General features: G+C 43.3%; 1 protein-coding gene across 2 annotated transcripts; it reads right to left on the reverse strand.

Moving 5' to 3' along the window:
- Positions 1–10197: 10197 nt before the first annotated feature.
- Positions 10198–24709, reverse strand: TRMU (tRNA mitochondrial 2-thiouridylase). 2 transcript variants are annotated; one of them, XM_075016057.1, is made up of 11 exons: positions 24462–24709; positions 22184–22349; positions 19002–19108; positions 18416–18538; positions 15502–15674; positions 14682–14735; positions 14502–14568; positions 13088–13188; positions 11968–12112; positions 11637–11719; positions 10198–10605 (listed from the first exon to the last, which is right to left on the reverse strand). In XM_075016057.1, the coding sequence occupies exons 1-11, from the start codon at positions 24580–24582 to the stop codon at positions 10450–10452; spliced, it is 1296 nt and encodes a 431-aa protein (XP_074872158.1). In that variant the 5' UTR covers positions 24583–24709; the 3' UTR covers positions 10198–10449. The 2 variants fall into 2 exon arrangements, with proteins under 2 accessions (XP_074872158.1, XP_074872166.1); XM_075016065.1 differs by lacking the exon at positions 14682–14735.
- Between the last annotated feature and the right edge of the window lie 1957 nt (positions 24710–26666).

A 26666-nucleotide genomic window follows, 5' to 3' on the forward strand; every position in this document is an offset into this window, starting at 1 on the left:
GGGTGGTGGCAGCACCCAGCACTGCTCTGCTCCCAGCTCTGCTCTGGCCCCACCTGACATAGGGTAACCATATACCCCATTTTGGTCTCAGATGTCCTAACTTTTTTGGCCAACCTGAACATTGTCCCAGATACTCTGGTCAGCTGAGCAAATGGTACAAATGCCCCAAAAAGGAGCTCCAGGGGGTGTGGGTGTGGTGAGTGGCAGGGCTCAGGCCCGCTCTGCCATGGGGAGAAGGGGGCTTGGGCCAGCTCCAGTGGGGCCAGAGCCAGGGAGAGAGGGGGCGCTCGAGCCAATTCCATGTGGGGAGGAGAAAAAGAAAGCGAGCAGGGGCAGGTGGGTATTTGGCCGGCACCATGGGGTAGGTCTCAAATAGGGGAAGGGAGCTGGGAGCTGCTGCTGTGTGCAAAGGATGGAGGGGGCTGGAGGAGGGGGTTCAGGCCAGCTGTGAATGCGGGGAGGGCAGGGGAGATATATTCTCCTTCCTATCAGCTCCATCTTTTGGCCTGTCCCAGGACAGGGCCTCTGGGGAAATGGAGGCACAGGGTTGAGGGACGTGAGGGCGGGTGTGTGGAAGAAAGAGGAGCAGCAAGGGGTGGGCACCTCCGCACTCTCCAGACCCCCAGGGACCCACGTGGTAATCTGCTACCAGTGGGCAGTGAGCTCCTGAATCGCTTAGATGGTGCTGAAAATCCCACCACATAGTATCTGTAACCCATACAGTAAACGCTTTCCTCTCCGGCATCCTACGGTCGGGCTTCTGTGACCTGAATGATCTGATCAGGGGCTGGGCCTCTGCACAGCTCCATGAGTGGGAGGTGCCCCCCCCCCCAACCCCAAGGTGGGGCAGTGGGGAAGTAGCGGGACTGGGCAGGATGTGAATGAGCACAGGAGGGACAGGACAGTGTGTGAAGTAGCAGGTACATGGTCAATGGGTGGGCAGTGGCATGTAAAGACTGGTCACCTGCACACACTCACCAGCCATCGCAGCAGGCAGAGCTGGCTGGAAAGGTGGCTGAGATGTGGCATGGGGGTGTGGGGGGAGATGGGATGGGTGAGGGGTGGGTGGGGGAAGGGAGCCTGCTGGGCAAGAGCCAGGACACAGCAGGGACTGCACTGACAGCCTGTCAGGGGAGTGGCCAGCCCCAGACACTGCAGCTTTGCCCAATCAGCAGCCTTGCTCACTCACCCCCACCCAACCAGCCACAGGATGCCACTCCTGCCCCAGCACTGCTGGTGGGTGGGTGGTAAGTGAGCAAGAATCCGGCCGGGACCCACCCATGCTGATGGGAGGGGAGAGACAGAAAATACAGACCAATTTGCCCATTTAAAAAAAAAGGAAGGACACTGCAGGAGAGCTTAGCTATGGGACTGTCTCTTTAAAAAAAAAATGGAACATCTGGTCACCCTATTAACATTTCCTGCTCTCACGGTCTGTTAGCTGATGTTATGCAGTTAATAAAACACAATATAGCTTGAAAGAGACTTAAGGAGAACCCCTTCCAGCAGGTCGAAAAGCTTTGTACAAGCCAACCTGCTTCTCACCAATGTTAAATCTAATTAAGACTGCATGGTCCCATGTTTGATGTATGGACTTATGTTTCACCAGACAGCCGCATAGGCATAAAAAGTTATCCGCATTCTCATTTGTAAACAAGTCTCATGAGCCACAATGGCTCCAGAAATAACTGCTTTTTAAGTTAACAAACATGGAATGTCTGTACTATCGCAAACATTTTTTTTTCCTCTTACCGATGAGCCGCAGAATAGTTAAAGGAACTAAAAAGCTGATCGCTTAGTGCCATCTGGAGCTGAACCCTGAACCTGCATGCATTTTTGCACCTCATGCTTACAGTGCAGCATGTCTGTATAACCCAGCATTTCATGCTAGAGTGGTACCTAAACTGCTGTGACTTAAATGACTATTCAGGAAAAAACACTAACCGACAAGAAAATATAGTCAGCTACACTAGTAAAACAAGGTAACACTATTTTACTAGTATCTAATTCAATATATGCCATCGAAAGTTTGGATTTCTGTTTATGAGCCCTCCGCCTCAAAATTGCGCTCAGGCATCTGTATTCCCCTAATCATCTCTGTGCCAGCCATATGCACCTATTGGCTGCTTGTCTGGAACAACCACACTGCTCAGCTAAGTTCCGCTTTAAGATTAATTTAGTAGGCTTTTTTTTTTAAAAAAAATTAGTTAAAGGCCAAACGCTGAAAACTCAGTAGCGGGCCCAGGTGATTGGAAAAAGCCAAAGTTGTGCCCATCAATAAAACAGGAAAGCAGGCCAAGCCAGGGAACGATAGACCAGTCAGCCTTACCTCATGCCCTGGGGAAAAAAATCATTCAGCGCTCCTCACGGAATCCATTTTTGAAGCACTTGGAAGAGGGGAATGTGTTCAGGAGTAGTCAACATGGGTCACCAAAGGCAAGTCATGCCTGACTAATATGATTAGCTTCTATGATGATGCGGTAACTGGCTCTCTGGACATGGCTTGTGATCCAGTCTCCCACAACATTGTTGCCCATAAGTTAAGGAAGTATGGATTGGCTCCTTGGACTGCAAGATGGCCAGAAAACTGGTTAGTCAGGTTCAATGGGTAGTGGTCAATGGCTCTGTGTGGTTGGCAGGCTGTTTCAAATGGAGAGCCCCCCAAGGCTCAGCCCTAGGGCAGCAACTGTTCACTAGCTTTATTAATAACCTGGGGGGGTGGTGCGCGCATGTGTGTGTGGTTTTTTTGCACTGTCAGGAAATTAGCAGTTGATACTAAGCTGGGCAACAGGGAGATTTGTTGGAGGGTAGGCCTAGGGTCCAGCGTGACGTAGAGAAATTGGAGTATTGGGCCAAAAGAAATCTGATGAGGTTCAATGAGGCCAAGTGCAGCATTCTGCACTTGAGATGGAAGAATCCCAAGCATGGTTATAGGCTGGGGACCCACTGGCTAAGGGTAGATGAGAGGCTGGATATGACACACCAGTGTGTCCTTCTAGCCAAGAAGACTAATGGCCTGTTGGGGGGCGGTGCATTAGGAGAAACATTTCCAGCCGACCTAGAGAAGTTGTTACTCCCCTCTATACAGCATTGGTGAGGCCACAGCTGGAGTACTGCATCCAGACCCCGCACCACCCTGTATATGGACACATTGGAGCAGGTTCAGTGGAGGGCAACGAAATGAATAGGGGGCTGGAGCACATAACCTATGAGGCGAGGCTGAGCGATTTGGGGTTATTTAGTTTGCAGAGGCGAAGACAGAAAGGCAATTTGATGGCAGCCTTCAACCTCCTGAAGCGGGACAGGGGTTATAAAGAGGATGGAGACAGGCTGTTCTCAGTGGTGACAGGTGGAAGAACAAGGAGCAATTGTGTGAAGTTACAGAGGGAGAGGTGCAGGTTGGCTATTTGGAAAAAAGTATTTCAGCAGGAGGTGGTGAAGCACTAGAATGTATGACCAAGCAAGCTGGTGAAATCTCCAGCCATAAGAATTTTTAAGTCCCAGCTTGACAAAGTCCTGGCTGGGATGATTTAGTTGGGTTCGAGCCTGCTTTAGGCAGAGGGGCTGAACTAGATGACCTCTCGAGGTCCTGTCGAGCCCTAGGATTCTATGGCTTGAACACGAACGATGGCTACAGTCTTAGCATAGCCATGTGATTTGTTGTTCTTTACACAAGCCCTGGCTTCTCTTTATACCCCATTATGAAGTTTCAGAGGTTCTTGAGACCACCCCCACCCCCAAAGAGATCAGACTGGTACATCCTTGAGTAAGCTAATGGACTCAGCAGCAAAACACAGGACCTCCCCCTCCAACAAATAGCATTGCTTATGTGCTCCTGAGCAGCCACTCATGTCCTGCTTTTACAAACCACTGAGCAAGTTTATTTGGTACCCTAGGCCCAGCCAGGAGCAAGCTGAAAACCATTACAGTAGTACCTGAGTATCTTTCACATTAAATCAACAGCCACAGACTGTGAATGTGGCCTTCATTATGCTTCTGACTGAGTGAGACATTATCCTTCAAAAGAAGTGGGGGAGGAGTTTGAAAGTAACTCTGCTGTGGGAGCAGAACCTCTTACAATAAAGCCATCCTTGGTCCAGAAAGATTGACCTTAGTGTGCACTGAACTATCTTTGGACGGTTTTGCTCCCTTGGGTGGTTGGCCAACTTCATGCTGTGAGCCTCTAAGGAAATGCACATGTACATCGTGAAACGGGAGATGGAGTAGGTGCAAGGCCAAAGCATGATGCTACCGTGCCCCTATTTTACAGTCTCACTTCATGTGCCCCGCAGACACTAGTTCAGGCATGCCAGGTTTGTTTAGCAGCTGAACCAGCTGAGAAACCCCCCACCCGGTATGCAACTGAATCACAGAGTTGGGCAGTACCTATTCTGTGGTACTTCCGCCACCTTCTTTGAACTATAAAATCTTTATTTACTACTACCAGCCTCAAAACAAAAAAGCAGGCCAGTAGTAGAGACTAACAAAATAATTTATTAAGTGATGAGCTTTCGTGGGACAGACCCACTTCTTCAGATCGTAGCCAGACCAGAAGAAGTGGGTCTGTCCCACGAAAGCTCATCACCCAGTAAATTATTTTGTTTGTCTTTAAAGTGCTACTTTACTGCTTTTTTGTTTTGATAGTATATAGACTAGCACAGCTATCTCTCTCCTACTACTACTGCCCTGCTGGTCAATGGCTGGTGATAATCATCAGTGCCTACCAGGGTGCTAGTCACTTCCTTTGTCCTTATCATTGGAGAACTAGCAAGCTCACCACATATTTCACTAAGAGCCATGCAGCAAAACCTTATAACTTAATAAATGCTGAAGATGGACATGTTTTGGGTTTCAGCAGCTCACATGACCTTTCATGTGCTATGCTACATGTCATGCTTTGTATTAAATATATCATAATTACATGGTGGGATGAATATGTTAGTTCCTGGGTGCTGTTATGAGATGCAAATGCTGCATATACTTTTAGGGAAAGCCCACATACAGACCAAACACCAGTGGCAAGGTTGAATAGTAACAGAGAGGAAGCCGTGCTAGTATACACACTATCAAAACAAAAAGCAGTCAAGTAGCACTTTAAAGACTAGCAAAATAGTTTATTAGGTGAGCTTTCGTGGGACAGACCCACTTCTTCAGACCCTATCCAGACCAGAACAGACTCAATATTTAAGACACAGAGAACCAAAAACAGTAAGCAAGGAGGACAAATCAGAAAAAGATAATCAAGGTGAGCAAATCAGAGAGTGGAGGGGTTGGGGGGAAGATCAAGAATTAGATTGAGTTAAGCATGCAGACGAGTGGCAAGGTTGTCATGCATCTACTCACAGGCTACTGTTACACTACAGTGATCTGCCAACAGATGTCACTGTCGGGAGTTTTCCTGAGAAAACTTCTGTTGACAGAGTACAGCCACGCACCAAAGCCAATTGGGAGAGCGCTCCACTCTGCCGACAAAACAGGCACCCAGAAGCAAGCAGACAGGGCTACTCACTGTTCTGGATGCGTGGTCTGTTGAGAGAAGGCCCCCTGCAGAGCAGACACACAGCTAGCAGTGTTATCCCCTGAAGTTTTGAGGCAGAACGCTGCTGGCGAAAGTGCTGGTTTGGCCAGATAACTGTCAGTAAAATGCATTTTGTGCGTGGACGCTTGATGAGTTTTGCCAACAAAACCAGGGTTTTGCCGGCACAATTTGCTAGTGTAACCAGTCACAGAGTGCATCTCGACTTCGGGCACCAGCAAGTGAATGAAAAGTAGGCTGCCTCTACACAGCCCCTACACAAGAGTGGGCCCAGAAGCCTCCTCTTCCCCTTAACTGAATGGAGTTTTCTCTGCTGTTCTTGCACCTCTAGTGGATGAGGCCCAGCTCAGTACTCCCTTGCTTGGGCTGGCAGCTGGAAGTCTCTTAAGAGACTCTTCTCTCTGCCTGGTCCATTCCTCTATCAGAGTTTCACCCAGAACTAGTGTGGGCACTCTATTCCAGAAGTTGAAGTTACTAATTTCTCTTTGAATTAATTTTTTCTATCAAAGCCCATCCTCTATATTTCCCAATGGTGAGTAAATGTGCCTGTACAGATGCCTCAACAGAACTGTAGAGTATTATCTTCAGACTTCAAAAGAGGGTTCAGGTTTCTACACCAGAACTGTCTCTCAATACCTATGTACAACCACAAATACACTCAAACATTTCCTGTGACATGTCCTTTGAAGTATAGATGTCTTATGAATGAAGCTGGGTACTCCAAATTTCAGTTGCAAAACTTGTCGCTTGCAACCAAATATAGAGCTGCACTTTAATATTTGCACTTGTACTTGATATTTTATGGATACATTTGATTATGCATATGAATAGCTCAAATATTCCTTATGCAAAATAGAAAGTATAACCTATCTGGGATGACTTAGATGGGGTTGATCCTGCTTGAAGCAGGCTGGACTAGATGACCTCCTGAGGTCCCTTCCAACCCTATGATTCTACCTCTGAAGACCTTGTAATCCCGAGTGTGTATATTTATATGCATGTATCATTTTTGTATTTGAAGTTAGAAAAATGAAGTACAAACCTGTTACACATCTAGGTATCCTAGTGAAAGCCATTAGTACAAAAGGAATTTAATGGCCTGGTGCTCAAGACAATGATCTGTGAACAATCTTGTGCTTCCTGCAAGCCTGGATTATTGTGAGTTCTGTGAAGACATGTGGCCAGGTCACCTGATGCTGGAACCCATTTTATATGAGATACTTCTCCACAGTGTGTGTGCACACACGCGCGTGTGAGAGAGAGCGTTGAAGCAAACAAAATGGTTTCCCGTCTTGGGGAAAATCTGTTTACAGGCAGAGAACCAAACAAAAGGGGAATCAGCAGATACTAAACATCAAGGTACCCTCTGTTTACAATCAAAATGACTGCTGGAAACAACTAAGACTCAACTACTCAGTCACTTCCCTTCTCTCTTTAGTCCAAAACAACATAATTGGGCCAGAGAGAGAGAGAGAGAGAGAGAGAGAGAGAAACTCAGCCAGGGAGAAACAGCTTTCCTTTCCTCAGTGCACCCTAAATCACAAGTAATAAGAAGAACAAGAAGTCCTGTTGCACCTCATAGACTAAGATATTTTGGAGCATAAGCTTTTGTGGGCAAAGACCCACTTCATCAGCTGTATGAGTCAGAGGCATCACTCTTTGCCCACGAAAGCTTATGCTCCAAAACATCTGTTAGTCTAAAAGGTGCCAAGGAACTTCTTGTTCTCAAAGATACAGACTAACACAGTTACCTCTGATATAAGTAATCAAAAGTTAACTCTGAAGAAACACTAAGATCATCAGAATGGCCTTCAATCAAAAATTGCTGTATTTTCTGTATCTAATTCATACTAAACGTGCACAAAAAAGAAAACAAGGGAATCCAAAGTAGTTTTGCTAGTTGAGAGTGCACTTCTCAAGAGACTAGCACGTTTCAAGACAGACAGAATAGTCATTGTAAAATGGAAATGAATGTCCCCCTTCAGCCTGAATTCTTGTCCTCTTCAGGGTAAGTACTTCCTACTAATCAAGTATAAAATTTCAAACACACGTGACTAAGAGCAAGTGAAGCTAAAATGTTTCCAGGTGACAGACTCGTAAATCATATTAGTATAACACAAAACTTCAGTAAAAATAGATTTTATTATGTATTTCACATTTACTGGATAAATCAAATTGGAAAAACATGGACCATTAGCGTCTTTATAATTGTTCCATATTTTGCAAAGGTATGGTTTAAGGAATGAAGGACTTATGTGAAGAAAAACCATAAAAATCATTACCTGTATCCATTACAGGAATAACAGTATCAAAATAATAGAAATGAATAGATGTAAGGAAGAATAACACAGCCACAGTCAAAAGCAAACTTTATAATAAAATTCTTGTCTGACTAGCCAAAGTAAACCACTTTTCCCCATTGAACTTATCCTGTTTTTCCTTACCTACCACCTCTCATAAGTGACTGTGTTTCTCTCCCCACAATCCCCCCAAAATAGAACAAGTAATTATTTCTGACAAGTGGTGCACATTTTTTTTTTTTTACAGGAAGAGCAATTTGCCTGCTTCAAACAGTACACTTGAAAAAAAGCGTCCTTAGCAAATCCACAGACTAGCAAGTGGCAGTTAGCAAGCAGAATATTCTGTTCATTTATCTCTCCTCCTAGAAGAAAAAGGCACAGCTTTATTTTCTTTTGTTACTCTGAGCAGATGGACAGCTTTTAGACTGGCTATCAGGATACTAGAAAAAGAGGTATGTTTGGGAGTGGGAAACAACATGGTTACATGTAATGTTACTTTTACTTTCAGTGAAACAATGTCTTCGTGGCACAGCCTTCTAGACTCTCTCCTTAAGCGAATAAAGAAAGGATTCTATACTCACCAAACTTCTAGAGTCATCAAGAGTGTTTTACTTCTGTGCACCTGTGCTAATGATAGCTTGCTCCAACTCACTGTATCAACAGTCTTTGGAGGTTTTTTCATAGCATCTTCCCATGTAGTATTACACACACACTGGATTTTGCATTTGATGTATTTCCACAAATGCCAGCCCTCCCTCCCCAAAAAGTCATCTGTATAACAAGCTTTAAAGTAACAAAAAAGTAAATATGAACTTTGGTCTGGTTTTTATTTACATACAATGTATTCACAGTGCTTCAAGGGTCCAAAGTCCCTATCCTGATTAGTTTACAAAATTACTTAAACTGCAGTAAAATGGCACAACATTATTGAGTTTTATAAGAGATTGTTAGATGTACCAACACATTACTTTCAAATCATTAAATTTCAAAACTTGAATTACAGTAAAATCTTAAAACATACCTATTAGCAGCATAACATTCAAATATAAAATAAATGTTAAATTAATTGCAAGTGAAAAATAAATACCTATTGTTTGTGGTTCATGCAAACTGCTGAACTTTAATGTAAGAGATAACACATCTTCCTCCTAAAACCCAACAAAAATTTAACATAAATCACATACGCATTTTACTACAAACATATCTCTTAAATACTTTCACTTGTGCCTAAGAGAGAGGTTTGGGGTTTCAGGCACTTTTTTTTTTAAATACTAATAATTTTATATGCTTCTACTATTACAGAGCAATTTTAGGAAATTAACAGTTTTATTACATGTTAACAATTCACCAGTAAGGATTTCTCTATCACAAGGCTGACCCCATGGCACAAGAGGGAAAAGCAGCTTTTCTTCAAGCTGTAGAGACATCTGTGTATTTCTAGACCAGAAGAGTACATAAACAGTGTATTTATATTACAAAGTCTCTGACACTAAATACTTGGCTTACAGTTAACGCCCCCTCTGAAAACATGAAAAGTACTGATCTTGAAACTGCCAGAATGTCTCATGTACAGCATGCCAACCTTTTTGTGTACTGTTGCCGTCACTTACTTGAAGTAATTTATTGATCTATTTTAATGAAACTCTATTAATGTGTACTTTTTTGTCCAAAACCTCTCTTAAGGCAAGGGGTGGGCAAGATGCAGCCCATGGGCTGCATTTGCCCCACCAAGCCTTTGAATCAGGCCTGTCACCCACCCCACTTGGACCATCAGGCAGGGAGCAGTCCCAAGACACTCAAAGTGGGTGGCTGCTCCATGTACCTCTCTGTGCCATGCACTGGGTTGGAGGCTTTGCATGTTGACCCCACCCTCAACACAATCTCACAGCTTCCACTGGCTGGTTCTGGCCAATGGGAGCTGAGAGACAGTGCTCGGGGCGGGGGCAGCACATAAAGCCATTCCTCCCTTGTTCACGGTGTAGAGGCGCATGGGACAGCCAGTTTCTTTGAGTGGTCTGGGGCGGCAGGAGGGAGGGAGTCTGCCTGAGGGTCCTTCTGGGCTGTTGGCTGAGAGCTGCATCGCTGCCAGCGCCTGATTCTAGCACCCCACCCTCTCTTGCACCCCACTCCTGCCCCTAGTCCCCACCCCCTCCTGCCCCAAATCACCACTCAAACTCTCTGCACCCCCCTGCCCCAGGTTACAACTCCTTCCTGGACCCTTTCCTGCAACCCTTCCCCAGACCACATTCCTGTGCTGCGCCCCAATCTGCTGCCCCAAGTCGCAATCCCCTGCTTTACCCAAACTCCCCCTCAGACCCCACACCCCCTCCCGAACCCTAAATCCCCCACCCCAAGCTCCCTTCTGCCTACCATCTTGTACCCCTTCATGGAAAAAAGGAGCACTTGACTACTTACCAAAATTTTGGAGTGCCCTTCCCTCCGCCCATCAAAATTATTGCCCACCTCTGCTCTAAGGTACCATCATTCAAATAGTATGACAGGACTCTCTTAATTCACCATCTGAAAGTTACAGTTTATCTGAGGAAACATGTTTGTGTATGTTATTGCTCATCACTTCAAGGCTCCAGTTTCTCCAAAGTCTTTCAAAATGTGTTATGTTGCTGGTTCTAACTTCTTGATCTCTTCATCTAACACACGGCTTGAATCCTGCTCTCTCCTTTTTCCCTGTTGTAAGGTGTAGACTGAGGGGCCCAGCCTCATGATTTTTCCACTGCCAAGGCACTCATCACCCTTGTAGAAGACAGCAAACTATCAAACAAATACAACATTCTTTAGAGCACTAATCAAGTGCACGCTCCAAGATGGACAGGTCAGATGGTAAAACTTCCTGAATATTCAAGGTAATATTAAATGTATTCCTTTGTGCTTGTGCTGACCGCATTACATAAAATGGGAGTGTAAACAGAATGAACACATGGATACAACTGTCGACTTATATGGGTACAAATATAAAATAGAGCGAAAATTTCATCATGCAATGTTACAGTATTACAGGAGAAATACACAATAAGACAGTTGCTTTAATTATTTACAGTAGTACACGAGAAATCAGTGTAAGAATCATTTTAATTATTTTCCTTGGTGATGGAATCTCTCAGTTACTATGTAGCACTTTCTGTTTGAAAAGGTTTTCAATAATGGGCTGATAGTCACATAAGTAGAGTGTCACTTTCAGAGACACCTCTTCAAAAGGCTGAGTTGTACATTCGATAGTATGGTTTTGAATTCTTTCAGTTCAATTCTACTGTGTGAAAGGCTGTCACGCTACCTACCAATATGTAATTCTTTTCACTTGTACATTGTAGCACGTGAATCTGTCAGAAAGAGATAACCTTCTGGACATATAAAATCAATAGTACTATCCCAGTCAAATATCAAATACGAAAATCAGTATCATAGAGTTTCTAATAAGCAAATCACTAACCAAACTCCCCAATTCATGTATGCAGACCCATAACAGATTGGATCAGCTCCTATAGGCAGAAACCTAATGTCCACTAACATTCAAGGGAATATTTACAAGAAGTGCAGTGAGTGTTAGAGAGATTCCAAGTTCATAAATCAAGTTTCTTGTATTTTGGTTTTTGAAGAAAACTTTCTGAATGCTAGTAAAATAACTGACTGATTATTTCGATAACCTGAAACAGTTCTGTAAAATTGGGTTGATGAACTTTCTGAAGGTCTTCTAACTGATTTATGTTAATAAATGCTAATAATGTTAATAAAACATAGGATGCTAGTAAACAAATTATAAGAGAACCAATTCTGGCATCACTTACTTGTCCTGGGGTAAGAGCTCTTATTGGCTTGACTAGTGACACCCACACTGTCCCATCTTGGTTTAGAGTTAACATGCAGGGCACTAAAAGAGAAAGATGTTAAACAACCAACTAGCTCACACTATATTCCCAATGAATTAAATTGTTTTTTCCCCCCCACTGTTTTTTTCAGCAAGTCTAATGACTGAAGATGTGTCCAAAAACAATACTTTTTAAATCTTTAAAAATGAATTAGCACAAATATTTTTACCTACTGTGAGAAATTATTAGACAATATTTCAATCACTCATATCAGAATTTGAACAGATTCGGATATCCAAAGTTTAATCACCTAGTGGCATCCGATGTTGAAACCTGAAAGAACACCCCATCATTTTGTCTCTAACTAGCTCTGCAGGGGGTTCCTCTGCAATCCAGTGCACGCGGTCTGTTCGCAGTAGGTCTCTATACAGAGCAGGGTGATCTGTAGATGGTGCCTTAAAATACAAAAAAGTGTTGCATGTACGTTTATGCCAGATATTACATAACGGTTGTGAATAAAAGCACAGATTTAAAAAACGCACCGAGGCACAGCAAAATAAAGGCTAATCCACCAGTAAAGAAAGAACTTGTTAGATTCCAACCAGCTTCCTAAAGTCTTTTATGAAAAAATATGCCACAGCAAGTCTAAATTATATTCAACATTATGTTCCCTTCACCCCCATGTTTATGCCAGCTCAGTTGTGATCTTCTCACACAACCCTCGCCTGGCATTTCTCTATGAAACTGCTCATGTTCAATATTTCATTTTCTAGCAACTTGCTAAACCACTATAGCAAATTAGATGCTTTAGATAAAATATTTTATATTGTGCTGCAATAGCTATAAGAAAAACCACCTGCATTTTGGGAGTAGTACATTGCAGGTTGATTGCCAATAGTTTGGGACACAGTTCATGCTAAAATCTCTAACACAGTGGTTCCCAATCATTCCTCCAGTGTGGACCCCCAAAACATGCCCCCCCAAACTGTTTGCAGGCACCCAATCACCCCCCAAACCATTCGTGGACCTACAAAGCCAATTCTAGCTGCAGTGTACACTTCATTAAATGAAAAAGGAAATCACCATATAGATTTTTTCAGACAGCAATTAACAACGTTACTGGAAGATACTTAATTTAAAAATAATAGATTGTAACTTTGAAATTTATTTAAAACTTATTTTCTCTGATCATTTTTACTTATCTTTTTTCCCCCATGGACAAGCCTGCAATAACCTCAGACCCCAGGCTGGGAACCATGGTTCTAACAACTTTGTACTTCTCAAAAGCCAGATTTCTGGACAAGATGTAGGAGATATATTAATGTAAACGGAAAGCCAAGACTTCTACATGAATTAGATCAGAATCTTTGCAGCAGGAATCACACAAAGCCTGCATTAATCAAACGCAGTATCAGTGTAAATAAGCTTACCACGAAGATATTTCCTGAAGCTATATCTTTCTCAACAACAAACCAAGCTTCAGTGAGGTCACTTAGCTTAGCCCTCTGGCCTATTGTATACAGGAAATAACCTATAGAAATATGAAAATTTAACACTGGTAACAGACATCAAAATATTTCCAATATACAAACCTCTCTCTCCAGAAGTATAAACACTGAGTAAAAAATGTCTAGTTTTCTCATACCTTGAAAATTAAAGTGACACCATTGGAAAAACTCAAAAAGGTTTTTATCAAAGAAATCTGTACCTACCATTGCTATAAATACCAGAAGACTATTATAAATGAAATAGATTAGAGAAAAACTGTCAGTATTGTAGACTATTTAGTTTGTGCATTTGATAAATGTAGCTTGTTAATTACAGTTCTAATGAGTCAGTTTCACTCCTATTACATTCACTAAAATAACACCAGTTTTTCACATACTAGTTTGGGGATCTTAGGTTCAGACTCTTTTGCAGACCCAGAATAGTATTTATCAGTAACAAAATCTAGAATGGAAGAGGCAACTAGCAGATGTGTGCAGAGAGCAGAGGGCAACTCTGCCCCCAGTGCCCCAGGCGTGGGGCCTTTGGGAACAACCCTCAACCCCATGCCACAGGTCCTGCCCTTCCTCCACTTCATCCCACCCTGCTTCCTTAACACCTCCCCAACAAACCAAGCCAGGGACTATTTGGGGCAGGGTGTGGTGATGGCAGGCAGCAGCAGGTCACCTGCCACTTGCATCGCCTGCATGGTGAGCGCAGGAGATGACCCCTGCTGCTGCCAACTGCCGATACCCTGCCCCCAGGCAGTTGTCCCCTGTCCTGTCCATAGGATGGCTGGGGTAGCCGCTGCGGGGCCCAAAAATGCAGGGCCTGTGGCAGCTGCCTCATCTCATCTTCTGGACGGGAAGACTCTGACAGAGAAAAAGAGAAGGAAAAGGAGGGATGAACCTTGATATATTTGGTGCTGATGTTCTGTCACTGCCCGAAAGACCTTGTTGTGCACGACAACCTGTACTATTTTTAAAGGAATGTAAAGTTTCTGAATATGTAAAGGATGCTCTACCCAAAAATGGAATTGAAACCCAGTCATTTAAACAAAAATCAGGCCAGCAGTGTTGCAGTTGCATAAAAGTAACCATGTCCTGGTGGCAACAAAGTGATCCTCACCTATCAGTGGTACTAAGCAATAATTATGGTTTATTTCTTTTTATTGCAATATAAAACTAAGAGGAAAACTAGAGACAGACCAAAGCCATAGTAACTTGGTTTCATGATCAATTAGGCATAGGATTATGGATCTTATGGATTTTTCAGAACAAGTCATTCCAAACAGCATGGTTGTATATTACACACATATAATCAATTAGTATCATGTATAAAGGAGAGGCAGAGGCTTACCTTTGTGTGTTCCTATCTCCCTGTTATCCTCAATGGAAATAAATTTACCCGGACAAGGATCTAAGTACTAGCAGAAAGAAAAAAAAAACTGAGTAAAAGACCTTTCCTGGGTCTCATTACAAACTACTGGGGAAAATCAGACCTGGGGAATTTATAAACTTCAATTCTAACATTACTTACTTCAAGAATGAAGTTTTCAAAGTTTCTTTTACCAATGAAACAAATTCCCATACTCTATTAAAAAAAAGTATAAACACCATATAAAAGCAGAATGAACAAAATGTAAACAAACTTGTTTTTCTGAGGAATCCTGTGGCTCCTTGAGGTCTAACAGATTAGCTCGGCTTGTCGTCTTTAAATTGCCTCAGAACTCCTGACTGTCTTTATAGATACAGACTAACAGGACTAGTCCTTGGATACTTGTTTGTCTGAGTAACTAACTGAACAAGAAACCAGGACTGAGCAGACTTGCAGGCTCTAAAACTTTACATTGTTTAATTTTTGAATGCAGTTTGTACATAATTCTTTATTTGTTAATTCCATTTTCATGATAAACAAACTGCACTACAGCACTTACATTAGGTGAACTGAAAATACTATTTCTTTTGGTTTTTACAGAGCAAATATTTATACTCAAAAATAAAGTGAGCATTGTACACAATTTAGTCTCTGTTGTAACTGAAATCAATATATTTGAAAATGTAGAAAACAGCCAAAATATTTAAATAAATGGTATTCTGCTATTAACAGCGTGATTAATTATGACTACCTTTTAAAAAAAAAATCACCCAATTACACTTTTTAATCAATGTACAGCCCTAAGGTATATTCTATTATGCTACCGAGAAGTAATTTTATTTAATCTGATGGAACGTGATTAAAAAAATCACCCATGACTATATTTAAAGTTTACCTAACAAGCATTAATTTTTATAATTACGTTCAAATAAAAATGATGACAGATAATTATATATCAAAAGTTTAATAAGGTGTTACATGCCTCTTTTCTCTTTAACACATGATGAAAGCCATGTTCTGCTGCTATCTTCTTTACAAAATCTTTTGTCAAGCCTCCTAAAGGAAAAATTGTTCTCCTCAAAGCATCTTGTGAAATCTGAGAGAGGAAGAAGGTCTGATCTTTTATGAGGTCAGCTCCTTTAAGGAGTTTTACAGCTGCACAGGGTAAGAATACACAAGTTGTTTCAATATTGCATAACTTGACTCATACTACTCACATACCAGTTTAGTTACAATTCTATATAATTTAACACATGGCCTGTGTCTAGAACCCCGCCCCCAGCCCCAACTACCTTCTCCTGGGCTTTCCTGCAGAGTCACATTGTTCTGCACCCCCTTTGCACTTCCCTCTCCTCTATAACTTCTAATATCTGGAGAGAACATGACCGAGGCTTAGCAGAATTAATTAATTATTCTGGGTCTGGTAGTCTGATGATGTAAATCATTTCCACTGAAGGCAAAGAAGCAACATTTTTGTCATACACGGAGGATCTGGCCTTCTGTTCTTAAAACAAAAAAAAGAATTTTGTTTTGACCTTTAAAAAAGCATTACCATAGGAAGTTTGACTACAGAAGTTTAACAATGTCAAGATGTTACCTGAGATGGTAACTTGATATGTATTTATTATTGGGAGCAACTGTTACTGGTTGGGAATTGGGGTCAGCCTCACTGGTGATGCGGCTGCTATCCCACTGCTGATCGTGACCTGATGGCTTGATTATTATTAGTAACCACAGTTGTAAAAGGATGAGTGATGACTGTTGAGAGAGAAAAAACCTTCAGGAAAAAAATGGAGCGGTGAGATACTTCTCTCTTGAGTAAGGAACTAGAAAAGCTGTACTGGAAAAAGGCTAGAGAGATGGATTTAGTCCTGTAAAGGGCCTTTGAAAAGGAGAAACAGCCAGGGATGCAGTCCTGAGGTCAGCATTACAAGGGAGGATCAAGGAGATGGGATGACGTAGAGAGGAGCCTGAGAGACCCGGAAATCAGAGAAGATGCTGTAACAACAATAGCCTGCTAGGAAACAGCAAAAGGGCCCTGGGGGCAGGAAGCAGCCCAGAGAAACAATAGCATGTCTAAAGGCAAAGACCCAGCTTCTTAACATAGGGTGCTTGGGCTGGAACACAAAGTAAAAGTAGGGTCTGCATTCCCCTACCTGTCCCAAAGAAAGTGTACAGAAGCTCCAACAGAAGGACCATGAAGCCCAATGTGGAACTGAGAACTGAACACAGAATGGCATAGTTGCTGGAACTGGGCTGGGGGTTATGCTGTAGCATCCTGTAGCTTGAAGTGGTTTCCATTATATAGAGGCTTTATAGTTTGCTTCAATGGCTCTCAGCACCCCACTATACAAATTGTTCCAGCACCCTTGCAGATGGGTTGAGGATCAGCCCAAGAGGGTTGTTTGGATTTCTAGTTGGATTTTTTTATCTTGAAAAGATCCAGATCAGATGTGATTTAGATGGAGGGCAAAGTTGTGGACAGAACAGGGTACTGTAGCGCAAACGTGACCTTGGAAGCAAAGACCCTTGAATACCATGACTGAATGCTAGGGGCAAGGCAACACTGCATAAGAAAATGTTAAGCTTTAAGCCATTTATGTACAGGTAAAGCCTGGTTATCCAACACAATTGGGACTGACCCATGGTTGGATAACCAAATATGTCAGATAACTGGGGAGGAGGAAGGGACATGGAGGCATAGGGTAGGGTAGCTAGCTATCAGGGAAGCTGGTGCTGACTGCCGTGGGACCAGCTCCTCAGCCAGCTGCTGGTTCAGCAGGTAGCCACCTCTGGCCCGGGGAGCCCCAGGCACCCCAGGTGGGGAGCCTCCAATGGTCCCAGGGCATGTAGCTGGCGCTGGGGGAGCTATATCCGACCCTTGTTATCCTACATTCTATTTTATCTCATTCCACCCCAACCCAGGCAGTGTTAGATAAAACAGAGTGTTGGATATTCGGGAGTCAGATAATGGGGGTTTTGCTGTATATAGTTTCTTTAATGTTTATAAATATAACTGTGATTAAGGAGAAATCTTAAAAAGTTATTTGAAAAACCTTAACTAAAGTGCTCATGTTGCTTTTAATGACTGCGTAAGACCCTGTGACAGAGTGGAGAATCTTCTCAATGTTTTACATGAAAAGTGAGCTTGCCTCAGTTTCCCGTTTGCTGCATGTTTAACTAAGTGGTGGAAATTGGTGTTTATTGTCGCAAAGCACCAGGTGTGACCCCAGTTAGAAGCCTTGGCCCCAGATAATGGCCAGGACACTTTTGTAACTTAGTTACTGGTGACCCAAAGGCTCTCTAAGACTTGAAAGCCATCTGGTTTTAGCTAGGAGGAGAACAAAGGACTGAAGAGAAAAACCCAGGTGATCTGTTTGCCCAAGAAAGAAGACAAAGGATGGGGAAAGGGGTTTTAGGAATGTAATACACTGTGTTTGGCTGGAAGGAGGAACACTCCTGGACTAGTGACAGAGGTGTCTGGACCCACTTGAACTCAGAACACCCAAACAAACTATGCTGTAACTTTCTGTTCTAAAGGCTACTCAAGACCTTTCTACGCTGTGCTCCAGATTTCCAATAAATCCATTTGTTCTACAGTTCTGGTTGAGTGTCACCACAATCTAAAGAGCTCAGTGCTTCTTCTTGGTGGACAAGTCTTCTCCCAAGGGTCCAGTTCAAGCGGACTCACTGAAGGACACTCAAAGTGTGACCAGGCCATGGCGAAAGCTTAGAGGTGTGATCCATGAAGTGAAGGAGTCAAAGGGCTTAACCCCAGAGACAAGTTGTCCTCAAGGAGGGGAAGAACACCTTTCAGATGTCTGCCAAGAAGCCCACAGACCTGAGAGAGAAAAATGGGCCTGTGAGTCTGTGACAAAGTCGTATTAACCACTTACCATTTCTAACTTCAAATCGGTTTCTGAAAAGCCCTTGTGGTCTTTCAACATGTTTCTGTTGGAAAATTTCTTCATCTTCTAGTGAGGTCCTTGCATAATGCCCAGTCGCAACTGCATCTGCTCCTATACCAAGTTTAATATATATTGCACTTGAACTTCACAGTATTCAGAGTATTAAAGATTACAGAAATATTTAGAAACCAATTATTATAGGAACAAAAATGAAGACCAATTATATCTGAGAAGCTTACATAGCCAGCTAGTGCTCTCTTAATCCTTATACAGCCCCAATATTTAATGGAAAATAATATTTCCTGCTGTATCCCATCTTCATTTTTTGTGCTTCAAGGAGCACCTTCAAAGGTAAATTTTAAACATCTCTTCACAAAAGAGACAGTTCCCAGAAATAAAATTACATCCCAGGAAACACACTAAAAGAAAACTTTTACAAAAGTCGATACAGGCTACAAAGATGTTTAAATTGTTTCTGAACATGAGATCAGACTCGTTGTCCAAGATTTTAAAAAGAGTTCGCTCCACTTTAGCTTTTTTGCGGTATATGCAAACATACCTGAAGACAACTTACCAAGGTTATTCAGGGCATACTGGAAAAAGTAATTGAATTTGATATGTTTGTTGCATACTATATCAGGATTGGGAGTTCTTCCCAATTCACATTCTTGTAAAAGGTAACTGTAAAATAAATGTACAAAGACTATAAGCATTTATTAATGTCAAGTAATTTATTCAAGTGTGGAGGAGTACTTATTAATTTTGAGAGCATAAGACTAAGTGCATGCATTGTGAAAGAAACAAACATGTAAGGGATTCATTACTAGATTTTTCTCAAATTTAGTCTCAACATCTTTGTATTGTAGAATAAGAAGAGCCCTTAAGTACTTATATTTTTAGGTAGGGGCAAACATGACCTCATCCCTATAGTATCTGAGTGGCTCTTGTATTAGTCTTTATTACATACTCAAAGGCTACGTCTACACTAGCACACTACGTCGAAGTAGCCTATTTCGACGTAAGAATATTGAAATAGGCTACTTCGATTTGTATAGTCTGCTCATCCTCCAGGACTGGTGCCATCGACGTTCAACGTCGAAGTAGCGATGGAGAACGTTGAAAGGAGCCACCCCGGAAGGAAATGAGGAGCATCCACACACACAAGTGCTCCCCGTCAAAATAAGGGGCCAGCAAAGCCCCAAGCCGCTCCCTTAAAGGGCCCCTCCCAGACACACTCAGCCTGCACAGCACGAGATCCACACAGCCGACAACCGGTTGCAGACCCTGTGCACGCAGCATGGACCCCCAGCTGCAGCAGCAGCAGCCAGAAGCCCTGGGCTAAGGGCTGCTGCACGCGGCGACCATAAAGCCCCTCATGGGCTGGACAGAGTGTCTCTCAACCCCTCAGCTGATGGCCGCCATGGAGGACCCCGCTCTTTCGACGTAGCGGGATGCGGATTGTCTACGCATGACCTACTTCGACGTTGAACGTCAAAGTAGGGTGCTATTCCCATCTTTGGACAGGAATAGCGATTTCTACGTCTCACCGCCTAACGTCGATTTCAACATCGCAATAGCTCACGGCACGTGTAGACGCGACGCGTGCTATTTCAACGGTGTGCCAGCTACTTCGTAGTAGCCAGCTAGTGTAGACACACCCAAAGTGCCTAAATAATGGTCAACTAACAACAATGGCTAAATACCATGATGATGGACACATATACTGAAACACCCTACGGCCTGATGCTGTAAGGTCTATCTTGCCCGCAATTCCCATTCAAATGATTAAAACTGACAGCACAGGATTGTGCCCTCAAACAGTAGATGCTCATTAAAAGGTCTTTACACTTTTAAAAAAATATAGTTATAAACACAAGTGTTGAAACAGTCTCTCAGACATGCCCTTACATTTTTATGTTAGATAGACTACTTTAAAAAGACAAAGAAATATGGCTTTTCCTTTGTTTAGTATACCCTTAACAAAGATGGCATGAGTTAAGTCAGGTGGCTTATCCACACCTACATTGATCTTGTTTTAATCCTTTGGCATTCTAAGGCAAGGGCAAATGGGAAATTTATTTATAAGAGTGTACTGTAGCCAGAAAAGAAGGCTACAGCCCCAAGCTGAGTTCAAGCCAGAAAGGAATTGCTGGAGTATATAGTTCCCAGAGAGAGCTTGTGAAAGTAGGTAACAGCAAAGCTTGTTGTATTGGTACAGCTGCTCCACTGATACATTTACGGTAAAGGTGCTCTGTGCCAATGGGAGAGAGTTCTCCCACCAGCATAAACTATGAACACAGAAGCTCACTGTGCACACGAATGTTTATGTCAGTGTAAGTTACGTTCCTCAGGGACTGGAATATCTACATTCTTGAGCAACATAAAATCCCTTTGTGTCAGTTAGAGGAAGTTCTAATAAGAAAGAGTCACCATCAGGCATACCAGTGGCTGCTGAATCTTTCCACCACAGGTGAGAGGTCACAAAAAATGGCAAGAACTAAGTGATTCTCTTGGTTAAACAGGCCTAGGAAGAAAAGGCCTGCAGAAGCAGAAACTGTGGGAAGGGGTAAATTTATGGTCTGAGGAGGCAGAAGAGAAAGTCTGAGGGAAGGGGAGCTGCGGTAAAAAAAAACTGCACGTGAGCCCTCCACTGAAGGGGGAAGATACAGGGCAAGCAGATGGAAATTTCTGAACAAAGTAGTAACATAGGCTTAACGTCTTGAGTTGCAATCTCTCTTATTTAGAGAGCCCAGGCAGGACTCCCAGAGAAGCTTTGAGAATGTCTCTCTTCACTCTTCTCTATCAATAAGGAAAATGGGGAGACGACCTCTGGGCAAAAGACTGTTTCCTTGCTAGCAAAGTGAGGTCCTACGTGCAACTTGACTGTATTTCTCTGCTGAGAAGACTGGGGGGGTGGGGGAAGCTAATGATGCATGAAGTGAGAAGAGGAAAGCAAAGCAGGTGTCACAAAGGAATGGAGGATGTGAAGTAGTGGTGAGGAAGGAAGCATGGACCCATAGTTGGGGAAGTGAAGATGTCTAAGATTGTTATATTATTGTAGATTAAATAAACAGGTTAAAGGAATTAGCCCAATCACTGTCCAATACTAAACAAGGTGCAGGGCTTGGTATACAGTCTTACCTTCCAGTCAAATACATTTGTTTCAGAATAAAACAACTCTTGCAGGAAAAAAAAATGAAACTGCAACAATAATATTTGTAATAAATATGGCATTGGCCTACAAAGCACAAGAGAGGTTGAAAGAAGGAAAGCCAGCTTTTATGAAGCAGGTGGTGAGTGGATTTCAGAGTAAAAGTCATTTAATATGCACATTTATTTCTCCAATTTTATGTGAATTAAAGTAACTGAAGTACCTATTAAAAATATCCACCCTTAAACTGCACCTAGTTGTTATGGATGGAGAGAGGAAGAGGGAGGTATTGGAACTGCATGACATACTGTAAATGAATTAACTTAATTTCAGAGAAATTCCACCTGTCAATTCAAAAAGTGTACTTAAGTATGCCAACAGACCCATATCTATCTTAGTCAGTATATATATACACTCTGATCTTAAACTTGTAAGACAATGAATAATAATTTTGACCATATTAAGTATTTCTATACCGTCTTCTGACTCCACAGACACTAACTTGTCTTGTCAGTCATTTGGCATTCTTGACCTTCTCCTGTACACATATGAACTCTATATCAGACACTACACATCTAAAGACAATATCTCTAAAAGAATCCTACCTGAAAACTTCATTCCAGTACTCCTTGACATAGGAAATCTGATGAAAAGGGATATCCAGTTTCTGACAAACTCTATAAGCATCTTCACAATCTTTATCAGCAGAACAAACTCCTTGTTCATCCAGAATGTCCCAGTTCCTCATAAATACCCCCGTCACTTGGTAACCTAAGGGAGAAGGAAAGGAATTATTCATATACTGAAAACATTCTTTAGGGATCACGTCCAAACTATATATCTTCCATGTCCTAACTAGTCAATAGCATTTTGAGTATTCCCGTAAAGAAATCTTCCCACTACATTTTCTCACTACAGATAGCACAACACTCAGACAAGACATTAAAACATATTGATGAGTGCTTGGTGAACAGTTGTGAGGCTCCTTCACTTCTTCCGAATAGCATTATTTCCCCTCAGCATTCTTAACACTAGACACCCCAAGAAAAAATATGGTTGCTCACCTTCGTAACTACATATGTTAGGGGTATGTGCGCTGCACGCACAAACTATTGGAAAGTTTTACATTAGCTGCTACTCATCGGGTTCGCTGTGGAGCCCCCAGGAGTGGTGTTGGTGTGGAGCCCTCTATATGACCCCTCCGACCCAACGGCTTCTTCTTGCTGGCTACTCCAACAGTGGGAAGGGAGGGTGGGTATCAAATAGACATGAGCAACATCTCAAATAACAGTTACAAAGGTGAATAACCATTTTTTCTTCTTTGAGTACTGGCTCTTATCTATTCACATTAGAATGAGCCAAACCGAGGAGGAGGGGTGGGAGTCAATGCGTGGTTGACTCATGGACAGCAACTCTTTTCAACAGCTTTTCAGGTTTGAAAATAAGGAATTCTTTCTTACTGTGTAAGTACAGAAGGGACTTCACTAAGTCTTCAACCTTGGTATCAAAACTTTCATATAAACATTGTCATAATACAACAAGAAGTCCTGCAGCACCTTATAGACTAACGGATATTTTGGAGCATAAGCTTTCGTGGGCAAAGTCCCGCTTCATAATAGTCTCATGTTAGTCTATAGTTTCACAAAAAAGCAAGCAGTCCTGTAGCCCCTTAAAGACTAACAATTTTAATAGGTAATGAGCTTTTGTATGGGTCTTACTAAATCAGCAAGGAATGAATTGGTATAACCACACACATGCAGGAGATGTGGCGTCATGACAACAATCACGATGCAGTGGCAGGCAACAACTGATTACAGGGGCACTCCCACACACTCCTAAATCCCCCCCATCACAGGTTCCAAGCACTCCAGCATTTCTTCCAAATCACAAGCCCCAGACATCATAGCCCTCCCATCCATCAAGCGTCAAAGCCCAGAGGCACCTCTTCTCTCCCTCTCATTCTCCCCATCCTACACGAGGGACACCAATCCTTTTATCCCACTCTCCGTGTCATTAGCCTCAGGCACCCCAACCCTTCTCCTGTCTCCCCCATGTCACTGGCTACAGGCTCTCCAGCTCTTCTCTCCTCCCATCCTCTGTGTAACCAGGCACCCCAGCCCTCTCCCTCCCTGCCCTGCCACCAGCCTCAAACACCTCTGCTCGGGGGCCAGCAACCAAAATAGCAGAGAGAGAGACATTTTTTTCACATTTGGTAAAAATTCAGTAATTCAAGAGCTGCAATGCATATGAATACAAAATGCTCCTTAACTAATAACATCAAACCATACTTTTTGTAACCCCTATTTTAAGAACAGGACAGACACACAACGATTTGTAATGCAATACACGTTTGCTACACGATGTCCACAAACTTTTTACACATTCTACTTCCTCACGCCTTGTGTGTGTTTGTACCACTGTCTTTCCAACTGTCGCTCCCGAATCTGTTCTAGGGATGCCAGTTTTACTTCATACTTAATTTCAGTTTTCATTCTGACAACGTGCGCTGCCCGTCACCGCAGGACTGCCGCCAGCTCCCTCTCCCTTTTCGAAATCAAGACTTCATTAGCAACAGCACCAAAAGACAGACGCCGTCTCATACCCCGCAATGCACCGTACACAGTCAAGCGGAGTTATCCGACCTTTGGAGATCACGCAGCGATGGCTACTGAGATCTGAGCTGTTCCTTGCCGGGCTTTTAGACGCTCACCGTTGATCGAAAGCAACCAGGCCCTTTTCACTTTGCAGTTACGGCGACGGGAGCCACACTGAGGTCCGTAAAGAGCCGCAGGCTGCTGACCCCCGCCCCAGCCCTCCTCCGCGCCACCGGACGCCACCCACCGCTCCCAGCCCCCGCACAGCACCGGCCGGCGCACGCCTCACCTCTCCGCCGGAGCAGCAGCGCCGCCACCGCGCTGTCCACCCCCCCGGAGAGCGCGCACACCACGTGCCGGGCCACCGCCTGCATCCTCCCGGCCCGGCCCCGCTCCCAGCGGCCCCGCATCCCACTTCCGCTTCCGGCGTGGCACTGAGAGCGCGCCGCGTAGGGCTGGCGGGAACGCGGCTGCCGCGAGTGCGAGCTGCAGGGAGCAGCCCTGTGCGGGGCTCGGGCCGGGGAGTCTCGGGGTGCGGAGGAAGGAGACTCCTCGGGCAGTGATCTACCGGCCGCCTCGCGCCAGGACCGGGGGGACCGCTTAGAGCAGCGCGTGACAGCTCCCTCCGCGGCCTGGCTGGGGTCCGTTCTTCCGCCAGCAGGCCTGTGCGGCGGGAGCAGGGAGCGAGTCTAGACCACGTGGCGCGATAGGAGGTTCCCTCGGAGCATCCCTGAATGTGAGAGTCCAGCCTCAGGCAGAGCTGCCCTGTGGCACAGGAGCGCACCAATGAACGGCGTTCGCGTAGGGCGCAAGTGCCGAGGTCTACCTGCAATAGGCAGGGGGCCCGCTGTTCTCGCCTCTTCATTTCAGGCAGGTTATTTTAAACTATAATACTGCACATTAAAAATGGCCCTGGGTCCTTTCACTTTAAGGAAAAGGATGATGATAGAAACACGTTCAAAGTACTCCAACAAGAGATTTAAAACCAATGTTTTAATAAAATACCGTAAAAACGTTGAGAACAAAATGCATCAAAACAGGGAAAAAAAAGTGTATAAAATTGAACAAACATTGTTAAATGTGTTTAAAAACAAAATAGTTGTCCAACTTTAAACTATTAGCGTAAAATTTGAATTTCTGTGGTAAGCAAAGACCCACCCTATATCTTGTGTAATTAGAAATGAATCTAATATAAAAATATATTAAAAACACCCCGTTGGCTACCAGTCTCTTGTAACTATTCTTTGAGGTGAGTGTGCACTGCTTGCATGACTGCTGGAGTTTCCCCTAGTGGTACCTGTTGGATTGGCTGTGGAACGTAAGCCAAGGCATGTAGGACATCTACAGAATGAAGTACCTGCTCCCTATCAGTGCTGTGGGGTTTTTGGAAAAAAGACAGACTGATGTCCTCAGTTTTGTGAAACTACTTTGGGTAGGAAAGTAGGTGTAGATGGAGCTGAACCTTGTCTTTGTGGAAAAACCAATATATGAGGGCACAAACATCAGTGGTCTTAGCTCAGAGACCCACACCCCCAAACAGATTATAGCCACCAGGAAAAGTGTCTTACAAGAGACATAAGCAAGAAGATAGGTAGCTGTGGTTCAAATAGGGGGGGGGGGGGGGGGGGAGGTATCAGCTTGTTTAAAACTAAGTTAAGGTTGCCCTGCATGCCTTTTCAAACCCTTAAGGAACCAGCTGGGCAAAACACTAAGCTCTGGCCTAAGCTATATTCTGGGAATCAGAGATCCACCTGTATCACAAGGACAAAGGGTAGGGAGGCTACAGGCAGCCAGCAGCAAGAATTTCCACAGTTGTAGGTCTGCAGGGCTCCCCGCTGCTAGTGACCCCCACACCCAACTAGCCCCTCCCTAAAACAAGGTAGCCTCATCCCATAACAGCATGAGACATTTCAGTGATTTCAAGTGTCCTCCATTTCTAGAATCCATGGTTTACTAGGACCCTTAAAAGAATCTTTATCAGGAGTTTTAAACTAAATAACTCAGCTTATAGCAGACTATGTTTTCAACTTCACTTTTATATAGTTTTAAATACTGAGTTGGAGTTGTTATGGACTATGGGCTAGTTAGCTGAAGGATTTTTTAAAAAAACAAAACAAAAAAACAAAAAACTTCCAGGCCCTGCCAGGGTCCTCTAAGTAAGACCCTCCAGCAGAAGGCTTCAGATGTGATTTCTTACACATCAAATGTGCTTATTTTACATCTTATTCTTGACTTCCTATTTTTTTGCATCTAGAGTTACTTCTCTTATACAGTGGACCAGATGGCCCTGTCAAATCCTATCCTTGACCTTGCTTTCCACAGCTGATCTCATTGTTCTAGCTAATGCTGCCATGTTCCCCTACATTGAAGGCATCAGCAGTTAAGATTAGTATAAATGCATTTTTCACTCTGATCCAATTTTCTGAATCTGTTATAAGCCTTTGTCTGTGAAATGCAAACAAATGGTGGAGCCTGCAAAGTCCTGCCACTACCC

This window comes from Carettochelys insculpta, chromosome 1 (genome assembly GCF_033958435.1).
Source record: "Carettochelys insculpta isolate YL-2023 chromosome 1, ASM3395843v1, whole genome shotgun sequence".
Taxonomy (NCBI): Eukaryota; Metazoa; Chordata; order Testudines; family Carettochelyidae; genus Carettochelys; species Carettochelys insculpta.

Coding starts and splice junctions, on each gene's coding strand:
- TRMU (XM_075016057.1), bottom strand. CDS start 24,582: ATGCGGGGCCGCTGGGAGCGGGGCCGGGCCGGGAGGATGCAGGCGGTG. Junction 14,736..15,501: donor ATGTGTTAAAGAGAAAAGAG/GCATGTAACACC, acceptor TTTTTTTAATAG/AGTATGGGAATTTGTTTCAT. Junction 12,113..13,087: donor CTTCAGGAAATATCTTCGTG/GTAAGCTTATTT, acceptor TTGTATTTTAAG/GCACCATCTACAGATCACCC.